Source organism: Salvelinus fontinalis, chromosome 18, assembly GCF_029448725.1.
Source record: "Salvelinus fontinalis isolate EN_2023a chromosome 18, ASM2944872v1, whole genome shotgun sequence".
NCBI classification, from domain to species: domain Eukaryota; kingdom Metazoa; phylum Chordata; class Actinopteri; order Salmoniformes; family Salmonidae; genus Salvelinus; species Salvelinus fontinalis.
The window spans coordinates 49,703,646-49,728,096 of NC_074682.1; the positions used below are offsets into that span (position 1 = coordinate 49,703,646).

The window sequence follows — 24,451 nt, forward strand, 5'->3', positions numbered from 1 at the left end:
GGTATTGACAGAGGACAGAGTGTACTGAATTAATGATACATAAGAGAGGGAATTTGTCACGTGTATTGATCTATCTAATTTGCTAGCTAGCTAGCATGTTTACTCTAACTGCAATGCAACATTTTATTTAACCTTTATTTAACTAGGCAAGTCAGTTAAGAACAAATTCTTATTTACAATGGCGGCCTACCAAAAGGCAAAAGGCCTCCTGCGAGATGGGGGCCTGGGATTAAAAATTAAAAATACTACTTGTATGTGCATTGGCCAGGTTTCGATTCAACATAGAATGACAATTCATTTTATCATATAGAGTTTGTTTTGTTAGAGGCTGGTCTTGGTTGAGGAAATTTAGGCTAGCTAACAGTTGTTTGTGCTAAAACTAAAATTTGTCTGCACACGTAGCTAGCTAGCCAGCTTGACTGTATCATGCCAGAGTAGCTAAAGGAGCAATGCCCATTGCATGTATTATAAGTTAGCAGAGTGGCAGTTTCCCAAATTTTTAAGGAAGATTGTAACTAGCTAGGATATATTGTCAACATTGAGGTGTGGTCTACAATCTAAACAGCTATGTTACAGTCTCGTCTGCTTGTAGCAGTGGCTAGTTGGCTAGCTAACTGGCTATAATATCAGCCAAGGACGTTTCCTAGCTTATTTGTTTGTGCTCTGATTTAGTTTACACAGATGATCAGCCATATGAAAACCTTCCATAGCAAAATATACCTAGCTAGCTACCTAGCTTCCTTCGCTTGTAGCTTGCCTCTCATCTGACTGGTGTTAGCCTGGTAGCTGCAAGCCTGCTACTAGCTAGCTGCTGCTATTGCACAGCAAACAAGTTGCTGGTCCCAGTTTTAGAACTCTGAGATTCAGCTGAAAATATATTAGCATTGTCAGAAATGTTACAAAAAGGTAGCACATCGTTGGTTCCCCATTGGCACGTGAGAGAGAAAATATACACATTTGTTCAAAACAATTGCCCCTACAAACTTATTCAATACGAAAGGTGGCAAGTCTAATGGTCACTTTATGAATGCTGTAGTTTCTTTCTTACCCGACACCTAAATATCGAGCTAGGTCAGGGCAAGAAATTAAATGTTTTCCTAAATACTAACAACCCTGTTCAAAATACGGTATGTGGTTCTGGACGGCTCACGAGGAGAGGTGGGGGGTATGTGTTCTGTACCTCCAATCAAGTTGATTTGCAAAGTTTCATCGACATTGTTGTCATATTGGCTTAGATATAATGGTAGGGAAATTTGAATTTAACATTGAGTTTCAATCAATCCCTTTGGCACCGGTTAGAGTGATTTTTTCCCCCGCTGAGAAGGTAAATGTGTTAACGGGAGATACTGTACTAGCACTCTACTGGGTAGGTTGGGATCAACTTTATCAAACCACGTAGGGCCTATATACAGGCAGATCGCTCAAGAGTGAGTTCAAAATTGGACTTCTAACCATGTCTTGAGGACATTGGGAAATGGCTTCAAAACTGTCCGATAGGGGCAACAGTGAGCGCTATTAACATCAAGTAGGCTTGGGTTTGCAAGGTTATTGTCAACATCCCGATGTCTGCCTTCAATTAATAACTCTCTCTTTCCCCTCCTTGCCTCTTTTGAACTCACCCTTTCCCAGTCACTTCCCACTCACAAGGCAGGCAATACGCTTGACCTCATCTTTGCTAGAAGCTGTTCACCTATCAATCTCACTGCAACCCTCCCCTGGATCGTTCTTCATCCCGTGTCCTGAATCTGCCTACTCAAACCTACTCACCTCCCTTTCCGTATCCTATAATTTGCACTGTCCCCTTTCCTCCTGGCCGGCTCGGCCCCCCCCCCCCCCCCCCCCCCCCCTCCTGCTCCGTGGCTGAGTGACTCATTGCGAGCTTACAAAACAGGTCTGCGGGCAGCTGAGTGAAAATGGAGAAGAACTAAACTTCTGGAGGACCTATCATCCTTCCACTCCCTCTTCTCTACCTTCTCTTCCTCTGCATCCACTGCTAAAGCCACTTTATATCATTGTACATTTCACACTTCTGCCTATAACCCTAGGAAACTCTTTTCCACCTTCTCCTCCCTCCTTAAGGCATCAGCATGCAGTGTCGCTCGCATACTCCCTTTATAAAAGAGAAAAAAACCTAGGATGTTTGGTGAGTATTTCTCAATGAAAAAATGTGCATGAAAATAAGTAATCTCTCATTAAATGACAACAAATACTTTATTTAAGAATCCCTGTTGTTGACCAATCACTGGCGAAGGGGAGTAGAATTTGGAAAATATTAGAAAATTTGTGTGTACCAAACAGATAAAAAAACAGACGAAAAAACGCCACAAAATGTCTTCAAATACATGCACGATCTCTTCCGAACTCTTCCGTCTGGGATAAATGTGGATGCCTTTAATCCTCCACTCCTCCCCTCCCTCCTCTCTCTCTTCGGACGACTTTGTTAACCACTTTTAAAAGGTTCACGACATCCGGTTCTCATTCACTCAGCATTTTGAGTACAGTAGTCCCACTGACAGAGAACTTCCCTACGCCTTGACCTGTTTTTCCCCTCTCCATATGAAATCCTGTGACTAGTGAGGTCCGACCACCCACCTGCCCAACCCCATCCCCTCCTCCGTTCTCCAGACCATCTCTGGAGACCTTCTCCCATTCCTCACTTCCCTCATCAACTCATCCCTGACCCTGGCTGTGTCCCCTCAGACTTCAAAAGGGCCCGAGTCCCTCACCTCTTCAGGAAACCAACAGTCAACTCCTCTAATGTCAATAACTACAGAATGGTAGTGTTCTTACCAAAACACTTGAGCATGCTGTCTCTTACAAACTCCCTCGCTATCTCTCTCTGAATGATCTTCTTGACCCTAACCAGTCAGGCTTCAGACGGGTCAGTCAACCGAGACTGCTCTTCTCTGTGTCATGGAGGCTGCCAAAGCTAAATCTCTCTCCTCTGTTTTCATCCTCCTAGATCTATCCGCTGCCTTCGACACCGTAAACCATCAGATCCTCCTCTCCACCCTCTCAGGGCTGGGCATCTCAGGCTTTACACACTCTTGGATTGCATCCTCTGGCAGGCCGCTCCCACCAGGTCATGTGGAGAGGACCTGTGTCTGCACCACGTACTCTCACAATTGGAGTCCCCCAGGGCTCGGTTCTAGGCCCTCTTCTCTCATTACACCAAGTCACTCGGCTACGTCATATCCTCACAAGGTCTCTCCCCTTCTGACACCCAGGTGGCGACATGCATCTCTGCATGCCTGGACAACACCCTGTCGTTCTCTGCAAACATCAAAGCGGTGACCTACTCCTGCATGTTCCTGCTCTACAACATCCGTAGAGTGCGACCCTACCTTACACAGGAAGCGCACAGGTCCTAATCCAGGCAATTGTCATCTCCTGTTTGGACTACTGCAATTCACTGTTGGTTGGGCTCCCCGTTTGTGTTATTCAACCTTTCCAAGTTCTCCAATGTTACTCCGCTCATCAGCACTGGCTTCCAGTGAAAGCTAGCATCCATTACAAGACCATGGTACTTGCCTACGGAGAAGCAAGAGGAACTATGCATCCCTACATTCAGGCTATGCTCTAACCTTACGCCCCAACCCGAGCACTCCATTCTGGCACCGCTGGTCTCTTGGTCCTCCCACCCCTACGGGCGGACAGCTCCTGCTAAGCCCAGTACAAGGTCTTCTCTGTCCTGGCAACCTAATGTTGGAACCAGCTTCCCCATGAAGCTTCAAAAATATCTTAAATAATCCCACAGCACCCCCTCACACCCCCTTCCCACTCTGAAAAAAAGGTGGATAAAATGATGCCTTTCTAACACTAAAAGCAACTTGGAGCATCTTAGAAATTAGACGTTTGGAGGAATGTGGATGAACGTCTAAATCTGCAGTGAGACTGTGAGAGCTAGTTGTATATGATCTTTCACACTAATATCCTAAGATGTCACAATTTGATATGACGCAACTCAAGCATGTGTGCACTAATGCACACACGCATGCACACATGTGCACTTGCGGGCACACACACACATGCACACGTGCACGCATGCACGCTCGCACACACACACACACACACACACAATGTGATTTAAATTTGGAGTTTCTATTCTTCCAAGACAGTCAGAATGTACACAAACCATTGTAGAGATTTTCTCAGGGGTACACACAAGCATACCTTGTACACACAAGCATACCTCTTCTCCCACAGAGAGTGAGTGAGAGAGAGAGAGAGAGAGAGAGAGAGAGAGAGAGAGAGAGAGAGAGAGAGAGAGAGAGAGAGAGAGAGAGAGAGAGAGAGAGCGAGCGAGCCAAGGTCAACCCCTGAGATTCGACAAGTGGTGTTATGATTTGCTAAATAGCTCCACCTACAGTATACATTGCCCACTCCAACCAAAGGATAAATGACTCCAGTGTGTTCTCCTCACGACATAACTGCAACTTCAACATCCTTCTCTATAACTCAAACAGACAGTGTAGTACACAGTACCTTAAACACCCCAATTTTGAAATTCAATTTTTTTCCTGTGATAACAGACCTCGAAACAACCACTAAGCAGGCCGTCCAGACTTTCTACACAGAGGGTCTTGATAGTTGGAATGGAGGCCTGGCTCTTTGAGGCAATGTGGAGCCTTGATTTGCTCTACACTAGCGAATCACAACGAGTCACAACATATAAACAGGAAATCCATCAATAGACACGACATCACTCACCTGTGGTTCAGTGACCGCAGACTCTGTGGTCCTGACTGTGTCTTATTCCCAGATATTGTTTGACTGACGGGGACATAGACGGAACAACAATATAAACGCAATAAGTGTTGGTCCCATGTTTCATGAGCTGAAAATAAAAGATCCCAGAAAGCTTCCATACGCACATGAAACAAATTTCTCTCAAATGTCTTGCACAAATTTGTTTACATCTCTGTTAGTGAGCATATCTCATTTACCAAGATAATCCATCCACCTGACAGGTGTGGCATATGAAGAAGGTGATTAAACAGCATGATTATTCCACAGGTGCACCTTGTGCTAGGGACAATAAAAGGCCACTCCAAAATGTCCAGTTTTGTCACAACACAATGCCACAGATGTCTCAAGTTTTGAGGGAGCGTGCAATTAACATGCTGACTGCAGGAATTTCCACCAGAAATGTTAATATTTCTACCATTAGCCGCCGTCGTTATAGAGATACGTCCAACCGGCCTAACAAACGCAGACCATGTGTAACCCTGCCAGTCCAGGACCTCGACATCAGGCTTCTTCATCGTCTGAGACCAGCCACCCAGACAGCTGATGAAACTGTGGGTTCGAAGAACAAAAGATTTTCTCCACAGACTGTCAAAACCGTCTTGGGGAAGCTCATCTGCATGTTTGTTGTCCTCACCAGAGTCTTGACCTGACCGCAGTTCGGCATCATAACCAACTTCAGTGGGAAAATGCTGAACTTTGATGGCCACTGGCACGCTGGAGAAGTGTGCTCTTCAAGGATGAATCTGTACTGGATCAACTGAACTGAACTGGGCAGATGGCAGACAGCATGAATGGCATCGTGTGGGCAGGCGGTTTGCTGATGTTAACGTTGTGAACATGGTGGATAATGGTGGCAGTGGGGTTATGGTATGGGCAGGCATAAACTACGCACAATGAACACAATTTCATCAATGGCAATTTTAATTAACAGAGATACTGTGACGAGATCCTGAGGCCCAATGTTGTGCCAGTCCCTCATATTTCAGCATCATAATGCACGGCCCCATGTCGTAAGGATCTGTACACAATTCCTGTAGGCTGAAAATGTCATAGTTCTTCCGTGGCCTGCGTACTCACCAGACATGTCACGCATTGAGCATGTTTGGAATGCTCAGGATCGATGTTTACCACAGCGTGTTCCAATTTCTGCCAATATCCAGCCACTTTGCACAACCATTTAAGAGGAGTGGGACAACATTCCACAGGTCACAATCAATCTTTATCAACTCCATGCGAAGGAGATGCAAATAGTGAGATGAAATAGAGATGCAAATAGTCACACCAGATACTGACTAGTTTTGTGATCCACTCCTTTACATTTTTTAGGTATCTATGACCAACAAATACATATCTGTATTAGGGCCTAATGAATTTATTTACATTTATTTAAATTGACTGCTCCACAAGTCTGGTTCATCCTTGGGAGCAATTTCTAAATGCCTGAAAGTACCACGTTCATCTGTACAAAAAATAGTATGCAAGTATAAACACCATGGGACCATGCAGCCGTCATACCGCTCAGAAAGGAGACGTGTTCTGTCTCCTAGAGATGAACATACTTTGGTGCGCAAACTGCAAATCAATCCCAGAACAACAGCAAAGGACCTTGTGAAGATGCTGGAGGAAACAGGTACAAAAGTATCTATATCCACAGTAAAACTATATCGAAATAACCTGAAAGGCCGCTCAGCAAGGAAGAAGCCACTGCTCCAAAACAGCAAAAAATAAGCCAGACTAAGGTTTACAAAGCACATGGGGACAAAGATCGTACTTTTTGGAGAAATGTGCTCTGGTCTGATGAAACAAAAATAGAACTGTTTGGCCATAATGACCATCGTTATGTTTTGGAGGAAAAAAGGGGAGGCTTGCAAGCCAAAGAACACCATCCCAATCGTGAAGCACGGGGGTGGCAGCATCATGTTGTGGGGGTGCTTTGCTGCAGGAGGGACTGTTGCACTTCACAAAATAGAAGGAATCATGAGGCAAGAAAATGATGTGGATATTTTGAAGCAACATCTCAAGATATCAGTCAGGAAGTTAAAGCTTGGTCACAAATGGGTCTTCCAAATGGACAATGACCCCAAGCATACTTCCAAAGTTGTGACAAAATGGCTTAAGGACAACAAAGTCAAGGTATTGGAGAGGCCATCACAAAGACCTGAGATGGGCTATGTCCAGGTGCAGTAGGTGCACTGGTAGGAAGTGGAACTCGTTTTTATTTTTTTATTTTTTATTTTTCTCATCTGCTTCACACTAGTTCATAATACTGAAAATCACTCTGCTCTTGGTAGCTGTGAGGCATTGTTTACTACGGCAAACCATGCTCCAGCTAGCAGCCTAGTATAAGCTTGTTTGAATAACCGTATGGTAGCTAGTTTACCAGCTTGCTGATAAAGTTTTATGGCCAACGTTATGGGACAGTTCTATGGGTTGGATCCAGTTCAGGGACCAAAAATAATGAAACGATTTGAGGAACAGAACCTCAACCAAAAACGAAAGTGATCTATACTGTTCTGGAACAGAACCCTTATTTTAAAAGCTTTGAAGCAACATCTCAAGACATCAGTCAGGAAGTTAAAGCTTGGTCACAAATGGGTCTTCCAAATGGACAATGACCCCAAGCATACTTCCAAAGTTGTGACAAAATGGCTTAAGGACAACAAAGTCAAGGTATTGGAGAGGCCATCACAAAGACCTGACCTCAATCGTATAGAAAATGTTTCTGCAGAACTGAAAAAGCTTGTGCGAGCAAGGAGGCCAACAAACTGACTCAGTTACACCAGCTCCGTCAGGAGAAATGGGCCAAAATTCACCCAACTTATTGTGGGAAGCTTGTGGAAGGCTACCCAAAACATTTGACCCAAGTTAAGCAATTTAAAGGCAATGCTACCGAATACTAATTGAGTGTATGTAAGCTTCTGACCCACAGGGAATGTGATCAAATAAATTAAACCTGAAAGAAATAATTATGTCTGCTATTATTCTGACATTTCATATTCTTAAAATAAAGTGGTGATCCTAACTGACCTAAAACAGGGAATTTTACTAGGATTAAATTAAACCCTGAGTTTAAAGGAATTTGGGTAAGGTGTATATACACTTCAACAGTATATATATATATATATTCCACTAAATGTGAGTGAGCGGTACTGTTAGTTTCTAATCTCTCCTCCTTCAGTGTTTTTCTGTGGACTTTATATGTCAGTTGGCAACCAACTTTGACTGGAGTGTGAAGTTCAGCGAACTTGCAGTGTTCAGCGAACAAGCAGGTGTCAAGAAAAATAACCAAGTTCTATTTTTAGTGCCTGGCTACGCAGCCGCATGCGAGCAGTTTGGATCAAATTATTGAATTTACATGTACATTTATTTTGCAACGCACACACACGCAACGTGGCCGGTGTGGTCATGTCACTCCTAGGTGACACTCGTCCCTCAACCAATATGTCTTATTTTTTATTTGTATTTATTTATTTTATTTCACCTTTATTTAACCAGGTAGGCTAGTTGAGAACAAGTTCTCATTTGCAACTGCGACCTGGCCAAGATAAAGCATAGCAAATCGACACATACAACAACACAGAGTTACACATGGAATAAACAAAACATAGAGTCAATAATACAGTAGAAAAAAGAAAACAAAAAAGTCTATATACAGTGAGCGCAAATGAGGTAAGATAAGGGAGTTAAATTAAGGCAATAAATAGGCCATGGTGGCGAAGTAATTACAATATAGCAATTGATCCCTGGAATGGTAGATGTGCAGAAGATGAATGTGCAAGTAGAGATACTGGGGTGCAAAGGAGCAAGATAAATAAATAAATACAGTATGGGGATGAGGTAGATAGTTGGGCTGTTTACAGATGGGCTATGTCCAGGTGCAGTAGGTGCACTGGTAGGAAGTGGAACTCGTTTTTATTTTTTTATTTTTTATTTTTCTCATCTGCTTCACACTAGTTCATAATACTGAAAATCACTCTGCTCTTGGTAGCTGTGAGGCATTGTTTACTACGACAAACCATGCTCCAGCTAGCAGCCTAGTATAAGCTTGTTTGAATAACCGTATGGTAGCTAGTTTACCAGCTTGCTGATAAAGTTTTATGGCCAACGTTATGGGACAGTTCTATGGGTTGGATCCAGTTCAGGGACCAAAAATAATGAAATGATTTGAGGAACAGAACCTCAACCAAAAACGAAAGTGATCTATACTGTTCTGGAACAGAACCCTTATTTTAAAAGCTTAGGAACCAGTTAACTGTGGCTATAAATGCTACAAAATCCACCTTCACAATAAGTGTATTCAGGTCACTTGATTGATGTATAACTTTTGCAACTGTTTGTGGTGCATCCACCGCCATATCTTCTTCAGAACTGTTGCCTCTCACCCCTTCAACTCTCTTCACCGCCGATGTATTTGCTGTACAGCCCTGATACTTGACACATCAACCTCTTTCAACCCGATGAGGCACTCAGAGAATTTGGAAATATGATCCCCAACACAGTTACAACATTTTACATATTCAATAACATATTCCTTCTGTCTGCAAACACTTAACACATGGCCAAACGTTTTATCCCAACTTTACATAGGGTGGTAAAAACTCAAACATCAATAATACAGATAACTTAAATAATTTTTCCCATTGTCCATACGGGTCAAGCGACGTGCATTAACTACTCCTGGAATTTTTGGCCTAAGATATTGATTATCAGTGTCTGACAGGACGCCAGAGATAACACCTTTTACCGGTGCCCTGCTCCGAAAATCAAAGCTGTCCACTTCATTCATCGATAATTTCGCGAAGCACAATGCACACTCATTTTGCTCTTTTGAGACACACAATATCAACACCATACCACTCCTGGTTACTTTGATTGTATACACTTTTCCCAATGCCTTCCTCACCATCCTCATGACTTCAAAAGGGTTTCCCAAATAAACATCCTTATCCCAAAAACATACTCCAACAACTAACAATTCATCAGACTCATTTCCCACAACAATTTTAGCCCTTTTTGTTCCATTCTTGGACTTCACTGTTGTCCACTCATCTTTCTCTCTAACTGTACTCAACGTCCTTTCAGCTTCAAACGACACTTCTGCTTCTGCCATCCCATTGAACAAGTCAATCCATTCTGCTCTAATTAAAACTTCTTCAGGATTGGTGGGTCCCCTGTGGATGGTAGAGCTAACGTAGGCTAATGCAATTAGCATGAGCTTGTAAGTAACAAGAATATTTCCCAGGACAAAGACATATCTGATATTGGTAGAAAGCTTAAATTCGTGTTAATCTAACTGCACTGTCCAATTTACAGTAGATATCACAGTAAAGTAATACCATGATATTTTTTGAGGGGAGTGCACAGTTTGAACATGATGAGTTATTAATAAACAAATTAGGCACATTAGGGCAGTCTTGATACAACATTTTGAACAGAAAAGCAATGGTTCATTGGATCAGTCTAAAACGTTGCACATACACTGCTGCCATCTGGTGGCCAAAATCTAAATTGCATCTGGGCTGGAATAATACATTATGGCCTCTCTCTTGCATTTCAAAGATGCATCCCAAAAAATACATACAACTGTTTTTTTTTCCTTTGTATTATCTTTAATCAAATATAATGTGTTGTATTCTCCTACATTCCTTTTACATTTCCACAAACTTCAAAGTGTTTCCTTTCAAATGGTACCAAGAATATGCATACCCTTGCTTCAGGGCCTGAGCTACAGGTAGTTATATTTGGGTATGTCATTTTAGGCGAAAATTGAAAAAAGGGCCGATCCATAAGAGGTTTTTAATTGTACTTAACAAGTGTCCAAGAAGTCCAAGAAGTCCATGAAGTCCAAGAAGCTGGGCATCATTATATCTGCAGCTGAGAAGTGTCTGGGACTCCAAGACTTAATGGCAGAAGCACTGCAAGGACTACTGTTGCCAGGAAATGTCCCGCCATCACAGGATTCTTCTAAGCTTGTGTGAACTAATTACTAACCTGATTAAAACAGAAAAGCAGGCTGATTTAGTTTAATTAACATTTGTTTTTTGATAGTTTGTATGGACATTGTTTTATATTGTTTATTTTGGAGGTTTAAAAAGGAACAAAAGGAACGATGTAAACCGATAAATGTTTTGGGTTCAAACTAATTCGGAACTTTATTTTGCTGGTCGGCACAGAGGAACATAATGGGAAAAAGTATGGTTCTGTTCAGAACTAAACGATTGTAAAATAATTTTGGTTGCAACCCATGGACTGTTCTAAGAAATCAACATGTATCTGACTCTGATAGCTGGAACTGTGCCTTACTACTTTGTCACATTTGGCCAAAGCGATAACGCAGCAGAGAGCAGTCAGCTGTTTTGTAGCACTCGGCGCACTGACCATGGCAGAACAGACATCATGAAAAGTAATTAGTCCAACAGCTAGAACTTCTCTACACTAGCTAGCTAGCTGGAGAGAGTATTCAGCATTGAGTGTGTGAACTGGCGTTGTTAGCATCCCTGCCTTTCATATGTATTGATTTGAGACTGACTCAGCCAGCAAGCAGACACTAGCTAGCAGATTAAACCAATGAGTTGAGTTTAGTTCACAAGACACTAGCTAGCTAATGCGTTTGGTGTACATTTCAAATTTCATAAATATTTTACCAAAAAACTGAAAATAAGCTACAGGTTTATAGTTTTTGGTAAGATTAACTCGGACTCTTTTGAGGGTGAAAGGGGATTCAGTGGAGATGTCACCTTGGTAACATTTTAAAATGTTTGGGCAGCATATTGTAGGCGGACTTCTTTTTAGCATCCCATGAGTGTTTGCGAGATATCAGACAGATCAGTGCAGATGGCTGTCATGTGAGACAGCTTTAATGCAGACATACATAAGTCAAATATCCAGACATAAGTCAAATGAAATCAAACTTTATTTATATACCACAAGTATACAAAAAGTATATTAATTAAAACCTGATTAAAGTAATCTATGCAGTAATATATGAAGTAACAAACATGAGGTTCATCTAGCATAGTCTTTTAGAGCAGATGGAGGGTAGTGTGTAGTGACAGGGTTTGTTGTTCCAGCGCTTATGTACTGTAGAGAGAAAATACACAAGTCAATATATGCACTGTATATCCTAGAATATCTTTATACTATTTTTATTTGCCAAAATAGGTGTTTGATTTGTATGTTAAATATGTGTATGCCATTTTAAAAGTACACAGAAGTTATGGGTTTAGGGAGAGAAAAACAGATACAGAAAGCATTGTACGCAATGTAAGACTACGAGACAAAATATGAATAAACATGCCCAGGTTTCACATATGTATTACACTCTTTTTTACTAAGAACAACTACACAACAAGGTGGTACTCTGCTATACAATACAATGGTTGATATACTGTGTATATATAGCTATATCCTTTACCGCCATAGTTCATCTCTAGGCATCTCTCTTTGTTGCTGTTGCTAGGCTCTCCTGGGTTCCAGCCGTGGTAATCAAACCTGGACCCGTCGCTCCAAAGCCATATTGTGTTCTGTTCACAAACCCCACCCACACACAGACAGTCAGTCAATGTAGGCCTAGTGTATTAGCCTCAAATTGTTAGACGGTATAGTTTCTAACATTGACTGAAGCAAAAAGAGGCATATTATAGAGGCATATCGAAATGTAAGAAGAAAAAATAAATAGAAACAGTTAACGTTGTTGTTTCGGTTTTGTTCTCTCTAATTTAAATTAGAAAAGTAAGGTAAATTACGCTGAGCAAAATTATAACCACAACATGTAAAGTTTTGGTCCTATGTTTCATGAACTGAACTAAATGATCCCAGAAGTTTTCCATATACACAAAAAGCTTATTTCTCCCAAATGTTGACAAATTTGTTGACATCCCTGTTAGTCAGCAATTCTCCTTTACCTCCCCCTGGGAGGTGTGGCATATCAAGAAGCTAGTTAAAGAGCATGATCGTCGCGCTGCATGAGGCAAATGGTGGTCACACCAGATAGTGGCCGGTTTTATGATCCACACCCCACGGACCCTTTTTTAAGGTATCTGTGACCAACAGATTAGGGCCTAAATAATTTATTTAAATTGACTGATTTCGTTATATGAACTGTAACTCAGTAAAATCTTGGAAATTGTTGCATTTATATTTTTGTTCAGAATAAATAAAACATTAAGCAAAATGTAAAGATATTAAAGAACAGTTTACATAGACGGCATCAGAGCCTCCGATCCAGGTGCTTGTGAACCCGTTGGTATGGCTCCTAACCAGCTCCTGCAGAAAATGATACTCCTGGGAGTTCTGAACTGATGCCAGGTTCGCTCCGAAGTGCACACAGTACCGCTAGAGGGGCAGAGACATTTCAGACAGAGAATAGAATACAGAGTATTTGTGCTTGTATTGTATTCTACTTACAAGTTGTAATTGTTATTAAAAAAAAACAATGCCGTCTAAAGTTTGCTGATACAGACATGTGTTCACTGTACCTCTGCCTCAATCCATGTGCTGGGGCCATTAACAAACATCAAACAGCGGGATCCGTATTTGGTCCAGCCCGAGGGACACAAGCTCCTGCTCTCTACCCCCACCTCCTCTTGGACCTTCTGCTCCTCCTCCTGCACCTCCTGCTCTTCCCCCTGCAACTCCTGCAGCTCCTCCACCCCCTTAGCCTCTGTAAGTCAAAGTGATACACACCCCACATTACGTTGCATCTGTTACCACCAGGGGTTTAAAATGGCAGACGGTTTTTGTTCAACATAGTTTGCGTCCTCTCCTTTTTCCTCTACAAAAACATAGACAACAGAGACAAGTCAATGATGATGGTGGAATATTAGCTATTTGAGTGGAGACATAACTTCTGACGTTTTACTGCAGGGGGCGGTATAAAACCTACTAAAAGCAAGGAGTTGATCCACATCATTTGCCTCCTGTAAGGGCTCTGAAACATAAACAGTGGTGTTATTTTAAATACAACACACACACACACACACACACACACACACACACACACACACACACACACACACACACACACACACACACACACACACACACACACACACACACACACACACACACACACACACACACACACACACATACACATACCACTACACATACACATACACAGGAGGTTGGTGGCACCTTAATTGGCGAGGACGGGCTTGTGGTAATGGCTGGAGTGGAATCAGTGGAACGGTGTCAAATATACACACACAATTTTGCTACAACATAAATAATACAGAATGAATAATGTAAAGTGTCTGTGTGTGTGTGTGTCTCTCTTACTTGCATTGCCCAAAGCCAAGGCAGCGCTGAGAAGCAGAAGAATGGTCATCATCGCCATGGTGATAGTCTCCTCGGAGAGAGAGAGAGAGAGAGACAGGGAAACAGGGAGAAGAGGTCAAAACAAATTCAGCAACAGAGAATACTTCAGAGTGCGTATAAAACGTACTTGTTGTAGAGTGAATCACAGGTAAATACTGTAGGTTCTGCTCAGATGGAGAGCGAGGAGCACCTTTATACACCTGGCCACAAGGAAGCAACTAATATTTTCGAACATTAGTTAACTATTATATATTGACTTGTTTATGGGGCATTCCCATAGAAATGGATCAAAGTGCAAAATAACAGGATCACATGTGCTTATGGCTCGGTTCTTATTATCATAAACAAGTGCATATGAGGAGGAGTTTCCTTCCAAAACGCGTTATCCACCAGTTTTCTCATTTGTGTTTTTTCATAGGAATTTATGCTCATAGGTACCTTCATGTGTGTGGGTAAAATATTACTGTTCTCAGATTTTTTTATGAATAGATTTTAGATGTGTATTAAAATGTTTTTTGTATACCAAACGTGTCGAACGACAGGGATGCTGACCCATGTTGACTCCAATGCTCCCCACATTTGTTTCAGGTTGGCTGGATGTCCTTTTATGGTTTTGGCTCTGTACTCCAGAACTTTGGATTTGAAATGATACAATACACTATATTTCTAAACATTTGTACACTAATGTGGATGCTAACATGATTAATGAATGGTGAATAATGATGAGTGAAAAAGTTAGACAAACAAATATCAGCCTCCCCAAAAAATGCTAACCTCCCCTGTTATTGTAATAGTGATAGCAATAGCAAACGCATCCAACAAGTTTGTAGAGTCACACGCTTGATGTAATGATTGTACAAGGAATATGGGACAAAATACTAAACCTTTGACTACTTTATAAACATATAAGTGAATTTGTCCCAATACTTTTTGTCCCCTAAAATTGTCTGACTATTTACAAAAAGTGCTGTAATTTCTAAATGGTTCCCCCAATATGGATGACAATACCCTCAAATTAAAGCTAACAGTCTGCACTTTAACCTCAGTTATTGTATCATTTCAAATCCAAAGTACTGGAGTACAGAACCAAACAACAAAACATGTGTCACTGTCCCAATAATTATGGACCTCACTGTAAATATTTTGTCTTGCCCATTCACCCTATGAATGGCACACATACACAATCCATAACCTGTCTCTTCCCCTTCTTCTACACTTATTGACGTGGATTTAACAAGTGACATCAATAAGGGATCATAGCTTTCACCTGGATTCACCTGGTCAGTCTATGTCATGGAAAGAGCAGGTGTTCTCAGTGTTTGGTATACTCATATTGTTTAGCTGGAATGGAATGTTCGTGTTCTGTATATTTGACTGATATGTGGTTGTCTCACCTAGCTATCTTAAAATGTACAACGCAGATGTTTGTTTATCTCAAATCAAATCGTTTCTGGGTAAGCACTTTACTGTGATTTGTTTTAAATTAATATGTTCAAAAATAAAACAAAACAAGCTTCTATCGCAAAGGACAATTTCTCAAGTAAGAATTTTACTAGGACTGTCTGGGACTGGTCTGAGTGGTCTGAAAATGTTCTGATATTGGCAGAGAAGTTTGGATCTCTCTTTCTTATTGGTTTATCATTTTTTTTTACAGAATGGTGATGTCACCACGGAAGGACAAATCTCCATCCCACCAAAACAGAAAAAAATTTCAGGCCGTCTTTTCAAACAGGTCTATTCCAACCTCATGGAGTGGAAATATATATATATATATTTACTAATGTAAATCTTAAGATTTTGACTGAACTTTTTACCCCTTTAGTTATTCATGGGAAATCTAACAACCATCTATGTTACCTGCTGCCTACTGTTTGTTTCACTGTTGTAGAGTGGATCACAGGTAGATACCGTAGGTTCTGCTCAGATGGATAGAGAGGAGCACCTTTACACACCTGGCCACAAGGAAGCAGCTATTATTTTTGAACAATAATTAACTAATATATTGACTTGTTTATGGGACATTCCGTAGAAATCAATCAAAGTGCGCATTTGTGTTCGTAAGTGGGTGTAATTGTGTGTATGTGTGTATGTAGGTTTGTGTGTGTGTGTGTGTGTGTGTGTGTGTGTGTGTGTGTGTGTGTGTGTGTGTGTGTGTGTGTGTGTGTGTGTGTGTGTGTGTGTGTGTGTGTGTGTGTGTGTGTGTGCGCACGTGTGCATGTAGGTGTGTATCAGTGGCAGTCGGTGCTATTTAATTTTAGGGAGGATGATTGTTTTTATGAGCATGGCCTTATTTATGTTACAGCATATTGGATGACTGTCATTTCTATTCCATTCACCCAGTTCAATGTAACATTGATAGGTTTAGGCTACAAAATTATGCTAAAATTTTCCCTGTACCCATCATGAGGTTGCTACAACTTAGCCAGTGGTGTAAAGTACTTAATCAAAAATACTTGAAAGTACTACTTAAGCAGTTTTTTGGGGTATCTGTACTTAACAATTTATATTTTTGGAAACTTTTACTTTTAATTCACTACATTCTTAAAATAAAATAATGTACTTTTTATTACATACATTTTCCCCTGACACCCAAAAGAGCTCGTTACATTTTGACAGGAAAATGGTCAAATTCACACATATCAAGAGAACATCCCTAGTCAACCCTACTGCCTCTGATCTGGTGGAATCACTAAACAGAAATGCTTTGTTTGTAAATTACGTCTAAGTGTTGGAGTGTGCCCCTGGGTATCCGTAATTTTTTAATTTTTTATTGTGCCGTCTGGTTTGCTTCAAATGAGGAACTTTAAATTATTTGTTATTTTACTTTTGATACTTAAGTATATTTAAAACCAAATACTTTTAGACTTTTACTCAAGTAGTATTTTACTGGGTGATTTTTACTTGAGTCATTTCCTATTAAGGTATCTTTACTTTTACTAAATTTAGCACTCTTCCCAATACTGAACCTATGAATTAACGTTTATAACGTAGGTGCACAGGTTGAGAGACAAATTGGAGTCATCAAGGTGACAGACAGTGACACATTCTATAAAGTCTAACAAACTCTTGCCTGCAACTAGCTGATCTCGGGTGTAATCATTAGTCCAAACAGTTCTGTTTTGCAACTAAAACGAGTGTTTCTGTTGGTCAAATTCAGGTAGGCCCATACCGTTTCATTCCGTTTGTTTCAATTTAAGAGACGTTTAGCAGCAGAAATCGCCAGAATGAATAAATCCCTGATTACCTGCACACACAGTTCACTTTGATAGCAAACACATACAGCGTTATCACTTTGCTCGTTGTACAATTCCTTCTTGCATCTACGCACTTTCATCCTCTCAACGTTTCCCTTCCCTTGTGGACTTCAGTGCAAAACACAACGGCAGTCTGTAGCCAGGTGAAAAAAATCTCCAAGCCAAACCTTCATACCTTAATCCTACACAGCCTACATCGCTGTCACCATATTAGCTAACGTCAATATACACTAAGTGACCAAAAGTTTGTGGACACCTGGATGTTGAACATCTCATTTAAAAATTATGGGCATTCATGTGGAGTTGGTTCCCCCTTTGCTGCTATAATAGCTTGCACTCTTCTGGGAAGGCTTTCCCACTAAATGTTGGAACATTGCTGCAAGGACTTGCATCCATTCAGTCACAAGAGCATTAGTGAAGTTGGACACCGATGTTGGGTGATTAGGCCTGGCTCGCAGTCTGCGTTCCAATTCCGGGCTATCTGCATTGTGTCCCGCCACCCGCCACCTACCACCCGCCAACCCCTCTTTTACGGTACTGCTACTCTCTGTTCATCATATATGCATAGTCACTTTAACCATATCTACATGTACATACTACCTCAATCAGCCTGACTAACTGTTGTCTGTATGTAGCCTCACTACATTTATTGCCTCGCTACTGTATATAGCCTGTCCTTTTACTGTCTTTTTACTGTTGTTTTATTTCTTTGCTTACCTATTGTTCACCTAAGACCCTTTTTGCACTATTGGTTAGAGCCTGTCAGTAAGCATTTCACAGTAAGGTCTACTACACCTGTTGTATTCGGCGCATGTGACAAATAAACTTTGATTTGAATTCATCCCAAAGGTTTTCGATGGGGTTCAGATGTTACTATGGAATACTGAAGTATAATTACAAGCATTTCATAAGTGTCAAAGGCTATTATTGACAATTACATGAAGTTGATGCAAAGAGTCAATATTTGCGGTGTTGACCCTTCTTTTTCAAGACCTCTGCAATCCGCCCTGGCATGCTGTCAATTAACTTCTGGGCCACATCCTGACTGATGGCAGCCCATTCTTGCATAATCAATGCTTGGAGTTTGTCAGAATTTGTGGGTTTTTGTTTGTCCACCTGCCTCTTGAGGATTGACCACAAGTTCTTTATGGGATTAAGATCTGGGGAGTTTCCTGGCCATGGACCCAAAAGATACATTTTTGTTCCCCGAGCCACTTAGTTATCACTTTTGCCTTATGGCAAGGCGCTCCATCATGCTGAAAATGGCATTGTTCATCACCAAACTGTTCCTGGATGGTTGGGAGAAGTTGCTCTCGGAGAAAGTGTTGGTACCATTCTTTATTCATGGCTGTGTTCTTAGGAAAAATTGTGCGTGAGCCCACTCCCTTGGCTGAGAAGCAACCCCACACATGAATGGTCTCAGGATGCTTTACTGTTGGCACATGACACAGGACTGATGGTAGCGCTCACCTTGTCTTCTCCGGACAAGTTTTTTTCCGGATGACCCAAACAATCGGAAAGAGGATTCGTCAGAGAAAATGACTTTACCCCAGTCCTCAGCAGTCCAATCCCTGTACCTTTTGCAGAATATCAGTCTGTCCATGTTGTTTTACCTGGAGAGAAGTGGATTCTTTGCTGCCCTTCTTGACACCAGGCCATCCTCCAAAAGTCTTCGCCTCACTGTGCGTGCAGATGCACTCACACCTGCCTGCTGCCATTCCTGAGCAAGCTCTGTATTGGTGGTGCCCCGATCCCGCAGCTGAATCAACGTTAGGAGCCGGTTCCGGCGCTTGCTGGACTTTCTTGGGCGCCCTGAAGCCTTCTTCACAACCATTGAACCGCTCTCCTTGAAGTTCTTCATGATCTGATAAATGGTTGATTTAGGTGCAATCTTACTGGCAGCAATATCCTTGCCTGTGAATCCCTTTTTGTGCAAAGCAATGATGAGGGCACGTGTTTCCTTGCAGATAACCATGGTTGACAGAGGAAGAACAATGATTCCAAGCACCACCCTCCTTTTGAAGTTTTCAGTCTTTTATTCAAACTCAATCAGCATGACAGAGTTATCTCCAGCCTTGTCCTTGTCAACACTCACACCTGTGTTAACGAGAGAATCACTGACATGATGTCAGCTGGTCCTTTTGTGGCAGGGCTGAAATGCAGTGGAAATGTTTTTGGGGGATTCAGTTCATTTGCATGGCAAAGAGGGACTTTAGCCATAGCCAGTTTGCTTACATAAATAGCATTCCTCTATGTTTGAGTCAGGTTGAGAAGACTAAATTAACTGCAATAGCTAGTGAAGTGAAAGGTAAACCAAGAAAAAAAATGACAATTACCTAACTCTCTCTCGCTCTACTGCTTCTCTTAAATCTTCTCAAACCCTACACCCCAACCTGAGCACTCTGTTCTGCCACCGCTGGTGTCACGAACCGGCTCGTAGCACGTAACAAAGAGGGAGACAACGTGGAAATAAGGAATAGTGAACTATATACAGTTACCAATGGTGTGTAGTCAATAATCAGTAGTGTAAGTGAGTGGTTGCGTGCATAGATGGTGATAATGAGGGGTGTTGAAAGGTGCCAAAGCAAACAAGCAAGCAAAGCAAGCAAACAAACAAACAAACAAACAGAACAGCCATAAAAAATGCCCCAACCAAAAACCAACAGCGTGTCTGCATGGAGAGTCTCCTCAATGAATGGGGGAAAGAGGTATTTAACCCCAGGACATACCCGAGCCCAGGTGTGTCTCACTTCGCTGATGACCCTCCCGGCTCTGCTCACTGACCTCCTATTAAGGAAAACATGAGCAAAGAGAAAGAATTTGGCATATAGAGTGGAAGGGTCATCACCCTGGTCTCTTGGTCCTCCTACAACTACGGGAGTGCAGCTCCCGCACAGCCTAGTACAACCTCTTCTCTGGCCTGGCACCCCAATGGTGGAACCAGCTTGACCCTGAAGCTAGGACAGCAGAGTCCCTGCCTATCTTCAGAATACATTCTCTGCATGATGGCGCCGACGGAGATGGTCGCTTCGCTTCAGGTCGTTAGGAAACTATGCAATAATTTGTTTTTTCATGTATTATTTCTTACATTGTTAGCCCAGAAAATCTCAAGTGTTATTACATACTGCCGGGAAGAACTATTGGATATAAAAGCGACGTCAACTTACCAACATTACGACCAGGAATACGTCTTTCCAGAAGCGGATCCTTTGTTTTGACCTCTACCCTGGACATGGGATCTAATCCCAGAGGCCAATCCAAAACAACGCGGTCGCCGCAGGAGAGACAGACGGAGCGGCCTACTGGTCAGTCTCTGAAGGCAAACACACCATCCACCGCTTCCGAGCATATTACTCGCCAATGTCCAATCTCTTGACAACTAGGTGGATGAAATTAGGGCACGAGTTGCATTCCAGAGAGACATCAGAGATTTTAACATTCTCTGTTTCATGGAAACAAGGCTCATATGTTGTCAGAGTTGGTACAGCCACCCGGTTTCTTTACGCATCCCGCCAACAGAAACAAACATCTCTCTGGTAAGAAGAAGGTCGGGGTGTATGCCTTATCATTAACAACTCATGGTGTAATCATAACAGCATACAGGAACTCAAGTCCTTTTGTTCACCTGACCTAGAAATCCTTACAATCAAATGCCGACCGCATTATCTTCCAAAATAATTAATTTAGATTATAGTCACAGCCGTGTAAATACCTGCAAAGCAGATATCTCGACGGCCCTGACAGAACTTCACTGGATTCTATGTAAAGTGAAAACCATATATCCTGAGGCTGCATTTATTGTAGCTGGGGATTTTAACAAAGCTAATCTGAGAACAAGGCTTCCTAAATTCTATCAGCATTTCGAATGCGCAACAAGAGCTGGTAGCATTCTGGATCATTGCTACTCTAACTTCCGCAATGCATACAAAGCCCTCCCCTGCACTGCCTTAGCAAATCTGACCATGACTCCATTTTGTTGCTCCCAGCCTACAGACAGAAACTAAAACAGGAAATATTTGTGTTCAAGTCTATCCAATGCTGGTCTGACCAATTGAATTCCACGCTTCAAGATTGCTTCGATCACGTGGACTGGGATATGTTCCGGGTAGCCTCAGACAATAACATTGATGTATACGCTGACTCGGTGAGCGAGTTTATTAGCAAGTGCATAGGTGATGTTGTACCCATTGTAACTATTAAAACCATCCTTAATCAGAAACCATGGAATGAAGGCAGCATTCGCGCAAAACTGAAATCGCGAACCACTGCTTTTAATCATGGCAAGATGACTGGAAACATGACCGAATACAAACAGTGTAGCTATTTCCTCTGCAAGGCAATCAAACAAGCAAAGTGTCAGTAAAGAGACAAAGTGGAGTCGCAATTCAACGGTTTAAACACGAGACGTATGTGGCAGGGTCTACAGTCAATCACGGATTACAAAAAGAAAACCAGCCCCCGTCGCGGACATCGACGTCTTGCTCCCAGAAAATTTTAACAACTTCTTTGCTCGAATTGAGAACAATACAGTGCCACTGACACGCTACCAAAGCCTGTGGGCTCTCCTTCTCCGTGCCCAACGTGAGGCTGCCGACCCAGACAGCATCCCTAGCCGTGTCCTCAGAGCATGTGCAGACCAGCTGGCTGGTGTGTTTACGGACCTACTCAATCAATCCCTATCCAAGGCTGCTGTACCCACATGCTTCAAGATGGCCACCATTGTTCCTGTCCCCAAGAAAGCTAAGGTAACTGAACTAAATAACTATAACTTCTGTCATCATGAAGTGCTTTGAGAGACTAGTCAAGGACCATATCACCTCCACCCTACCTGACACCCTAGACCCACTCCAATTTGCTTACCGCCCAATAGGTCGACAGACGACGCCGTTGCCATCATACTGCACACTGCCCTGTCCCGCTCGAAACAAGAGGAATACCAATGTAAGAACACTGTTCATTGATTACAGTTTAGCATTTAACACCAGAGTACCCTCCAAACTCGTCATTAAGCTAGAGACCCTGGGTCTCCACCTCGCCCTGTGCAACTGGGTCCTGGACCTTCTAACGGGCCGCCCCCAGGTGGTGAAGGTAGGAAACAATATCTCCACCCCGCTGATCCTCAACACTGGGGCCTCACAAGGGTGCGTTATCAGCCCTCTCCTGTACTCCCTGTTCACCCATGACTGCGTGGCCATGCACGCCTCCAACTCAATCATCAAGTTTGCAGATGACACGAAAGTGGTAGGCTTGATTACCAACAACGACGAGACAGCTTACAGGGAGGAGGTGAGGGCACTCGGAGTGTGGTGTCAGGAAAACAACCTCTCACTCAACATCAACAAAACGAAAGAGATGATCGTGGACTTCAGGAAACAGCAGAGGGAGCATCCCCCATTCCACATCGACAGGACAGTAGTGGAGAAGGTGGACATTTTTAAGTTCCTCGGCGTACACATCACGGACAAACTGTCCACCCACACAGACAGCGTGGTGAAGAAGGTGCAACAGCGGCTCTTCAACCTCAGGAGGCTGAAGAAATTTGGCTTGTCACCTAAAACACCCAGAAACTTTTATAAATGCACAATCGAGAGCATCCTGTCGGGCTGTATCACCGCCTGGTACAGCATTTGCTCCGCCCACAACCGCAAGGCTCTTCAAAGGGTACAACGCATCACCGGGGGCAAACTACCTGCCCTCCAGGACACCTACAGCACCCGATGTCACATGAAGGCCAAAAAGATCAAGGACTACAACCACCCGAGCCACTGCCTGTTCACCCAGCCATCATCCAGAAGGCGAGGTCAGTACAGGTGCATCAAAGCTGGGACCGAGAGACTGAAAAACAGCTTCTATCTCAAGGCCATTATACTGTTAAACAGCCATTACTAATATAGAGAGGCTGCTGCCAACATACAGACTCAAATCTCTGGCCACTTTAATACATTTATTCAATGGATTTAATAAAGGTATCACTAGCCACTTTAAATAACACCTCTTTAATAATGTCTACATATCCCACACTGCTCATCTCATATGTATATACTGTATTCTATACCATCTATTGCATCTTGCCTATGCCGCACGGCCATCGCTCATCCATATTTTTATACATATACATATTCTTATTCATCCCTGTACATTTGTGTGTATATGGTAGTCGTTGTGAATTTGTTAGATTACTTGTTAGATATTACTGCACTGTCAGAACTAGAAGCACAAACATTTCCCTACATTCGCATTAACATCTCTTAATCATGTGTATGTAACCAATGCAATTTGATTTGATTTGATCTGAAACCCTACCTCTTCAAAGACCATCTTAAATAATTCCACAATGTCCCCTTCGCACCCCCTTCTCACACAAAAAGGGAAAAATATAATGCCTTTCTAACACCCGGAATAACTTGGAGCAACTTCGATCTCTCACACTAAAATTCTAAGATGTCACACTTTTCTATGATGCAATTCAAGCATGTGGGCACACACACACAATGTGGATTTAGCGCAATTTTTTTAGTTGACAGAATGCACAAAATCCATTGTAGAGATTTTCTCAGCGGCAATGTTGTTTAGTAAGAACAAGACCTGTACAAACAAGCATATCTCTTCTCCCACGAACACATGCACTCGCACACACACACACACACACACACACACACACACACACACACACACACACACACACACACACACACACACACACACACACACACACACACACACACACACACACACACACACACACACACACACACAGAAAGAGAGAGGGAGAGAATGAAAGAGGGAGAAAGAGAGAGGGAGAGGGAGAGAATGAAAGAGGGAGAAAGAGAGAGGGAGAGGGAGAGAGAGAAAGCGGATGCCAAGGTCAACCCCTGAGATTCCACAAGTGGTGTTATGATTTGCTAAATAGCTCCACCTACAGTATACATTGCCCACTCCAACCAAAGGATAAACGACTCCAGTGTGTTCTCCTCACGACATAACTGCAACTTCAACATCCTTCTTTATAACTCAAACAGACAGTGTAGTACACAGTACCTTAAACACCCCAATTTTGAAATTCAAATACTTCCCTGTGATAACAGACCTCTAAGCAACCACGAAGCAGGCGATCCAGACTATAAACACAG

At 42.3% G+C, this 24,451-nt stretch overlaps 1 protein-coding gene across 1 annotated transcript; it reads right to left on the bottom strand.

Annotated features, from left to right (window-relative positions):
* Positions 1 to 11,644: 11,644 nt before the first annotated feature.
* Positions 11,645 to 14,262, bottom strand: LOC129816000 (ladderlectin-like). Its single transcript, XM_055870201.1, has 6 exons — positions 14,195 to 14,262; positions 14,029 to 14,095; positions 13,227 to 13,411; positions 12,949 to 13,083; positions 12,164 to 12,272; positions 11,645 to 11,829 (listed from the first exon to the last, which is right to left on the bottom strand). Exons 2-6 carry the CDS (start codon positions 14,084 to 14,086, stop codon positions 11,759 to 11,761), a joined length of 558 nt encoding a protein of 185 aa, XP_055726176.1. The 5' UTR covers positions 14,087 to 14,095; positions 14,195 to 14,262; the 3' UTR covers positions 11,645 to 11,758.
* Positions 14,263 to 24,451: the final 10,189 nt, after the last annotated feature.

Coding starts and splice junctions, on each gene's coding strand:
- LOC129816000 (XM_055870201.1), bottom strand. CDS start 14,086: ATGGCGATGATGACCATTCTTCTGCTTCTCAGCGCTGCCTTGGCTTTG. Junction 13,084..13,226: donor GCACATGGATTGAGGCAGAG/GTACAGTGAACA, acceptor CTGCCCCTCTAG/CGGTACTGTGTGCACTTCGG. Junction 11,830..12,163: donor CCTAGAGATGAACTATGGCG/GTAAAGGATATA, acceptor TTCTCTCTACAG/TACATAAGCGCTGGAACAAC.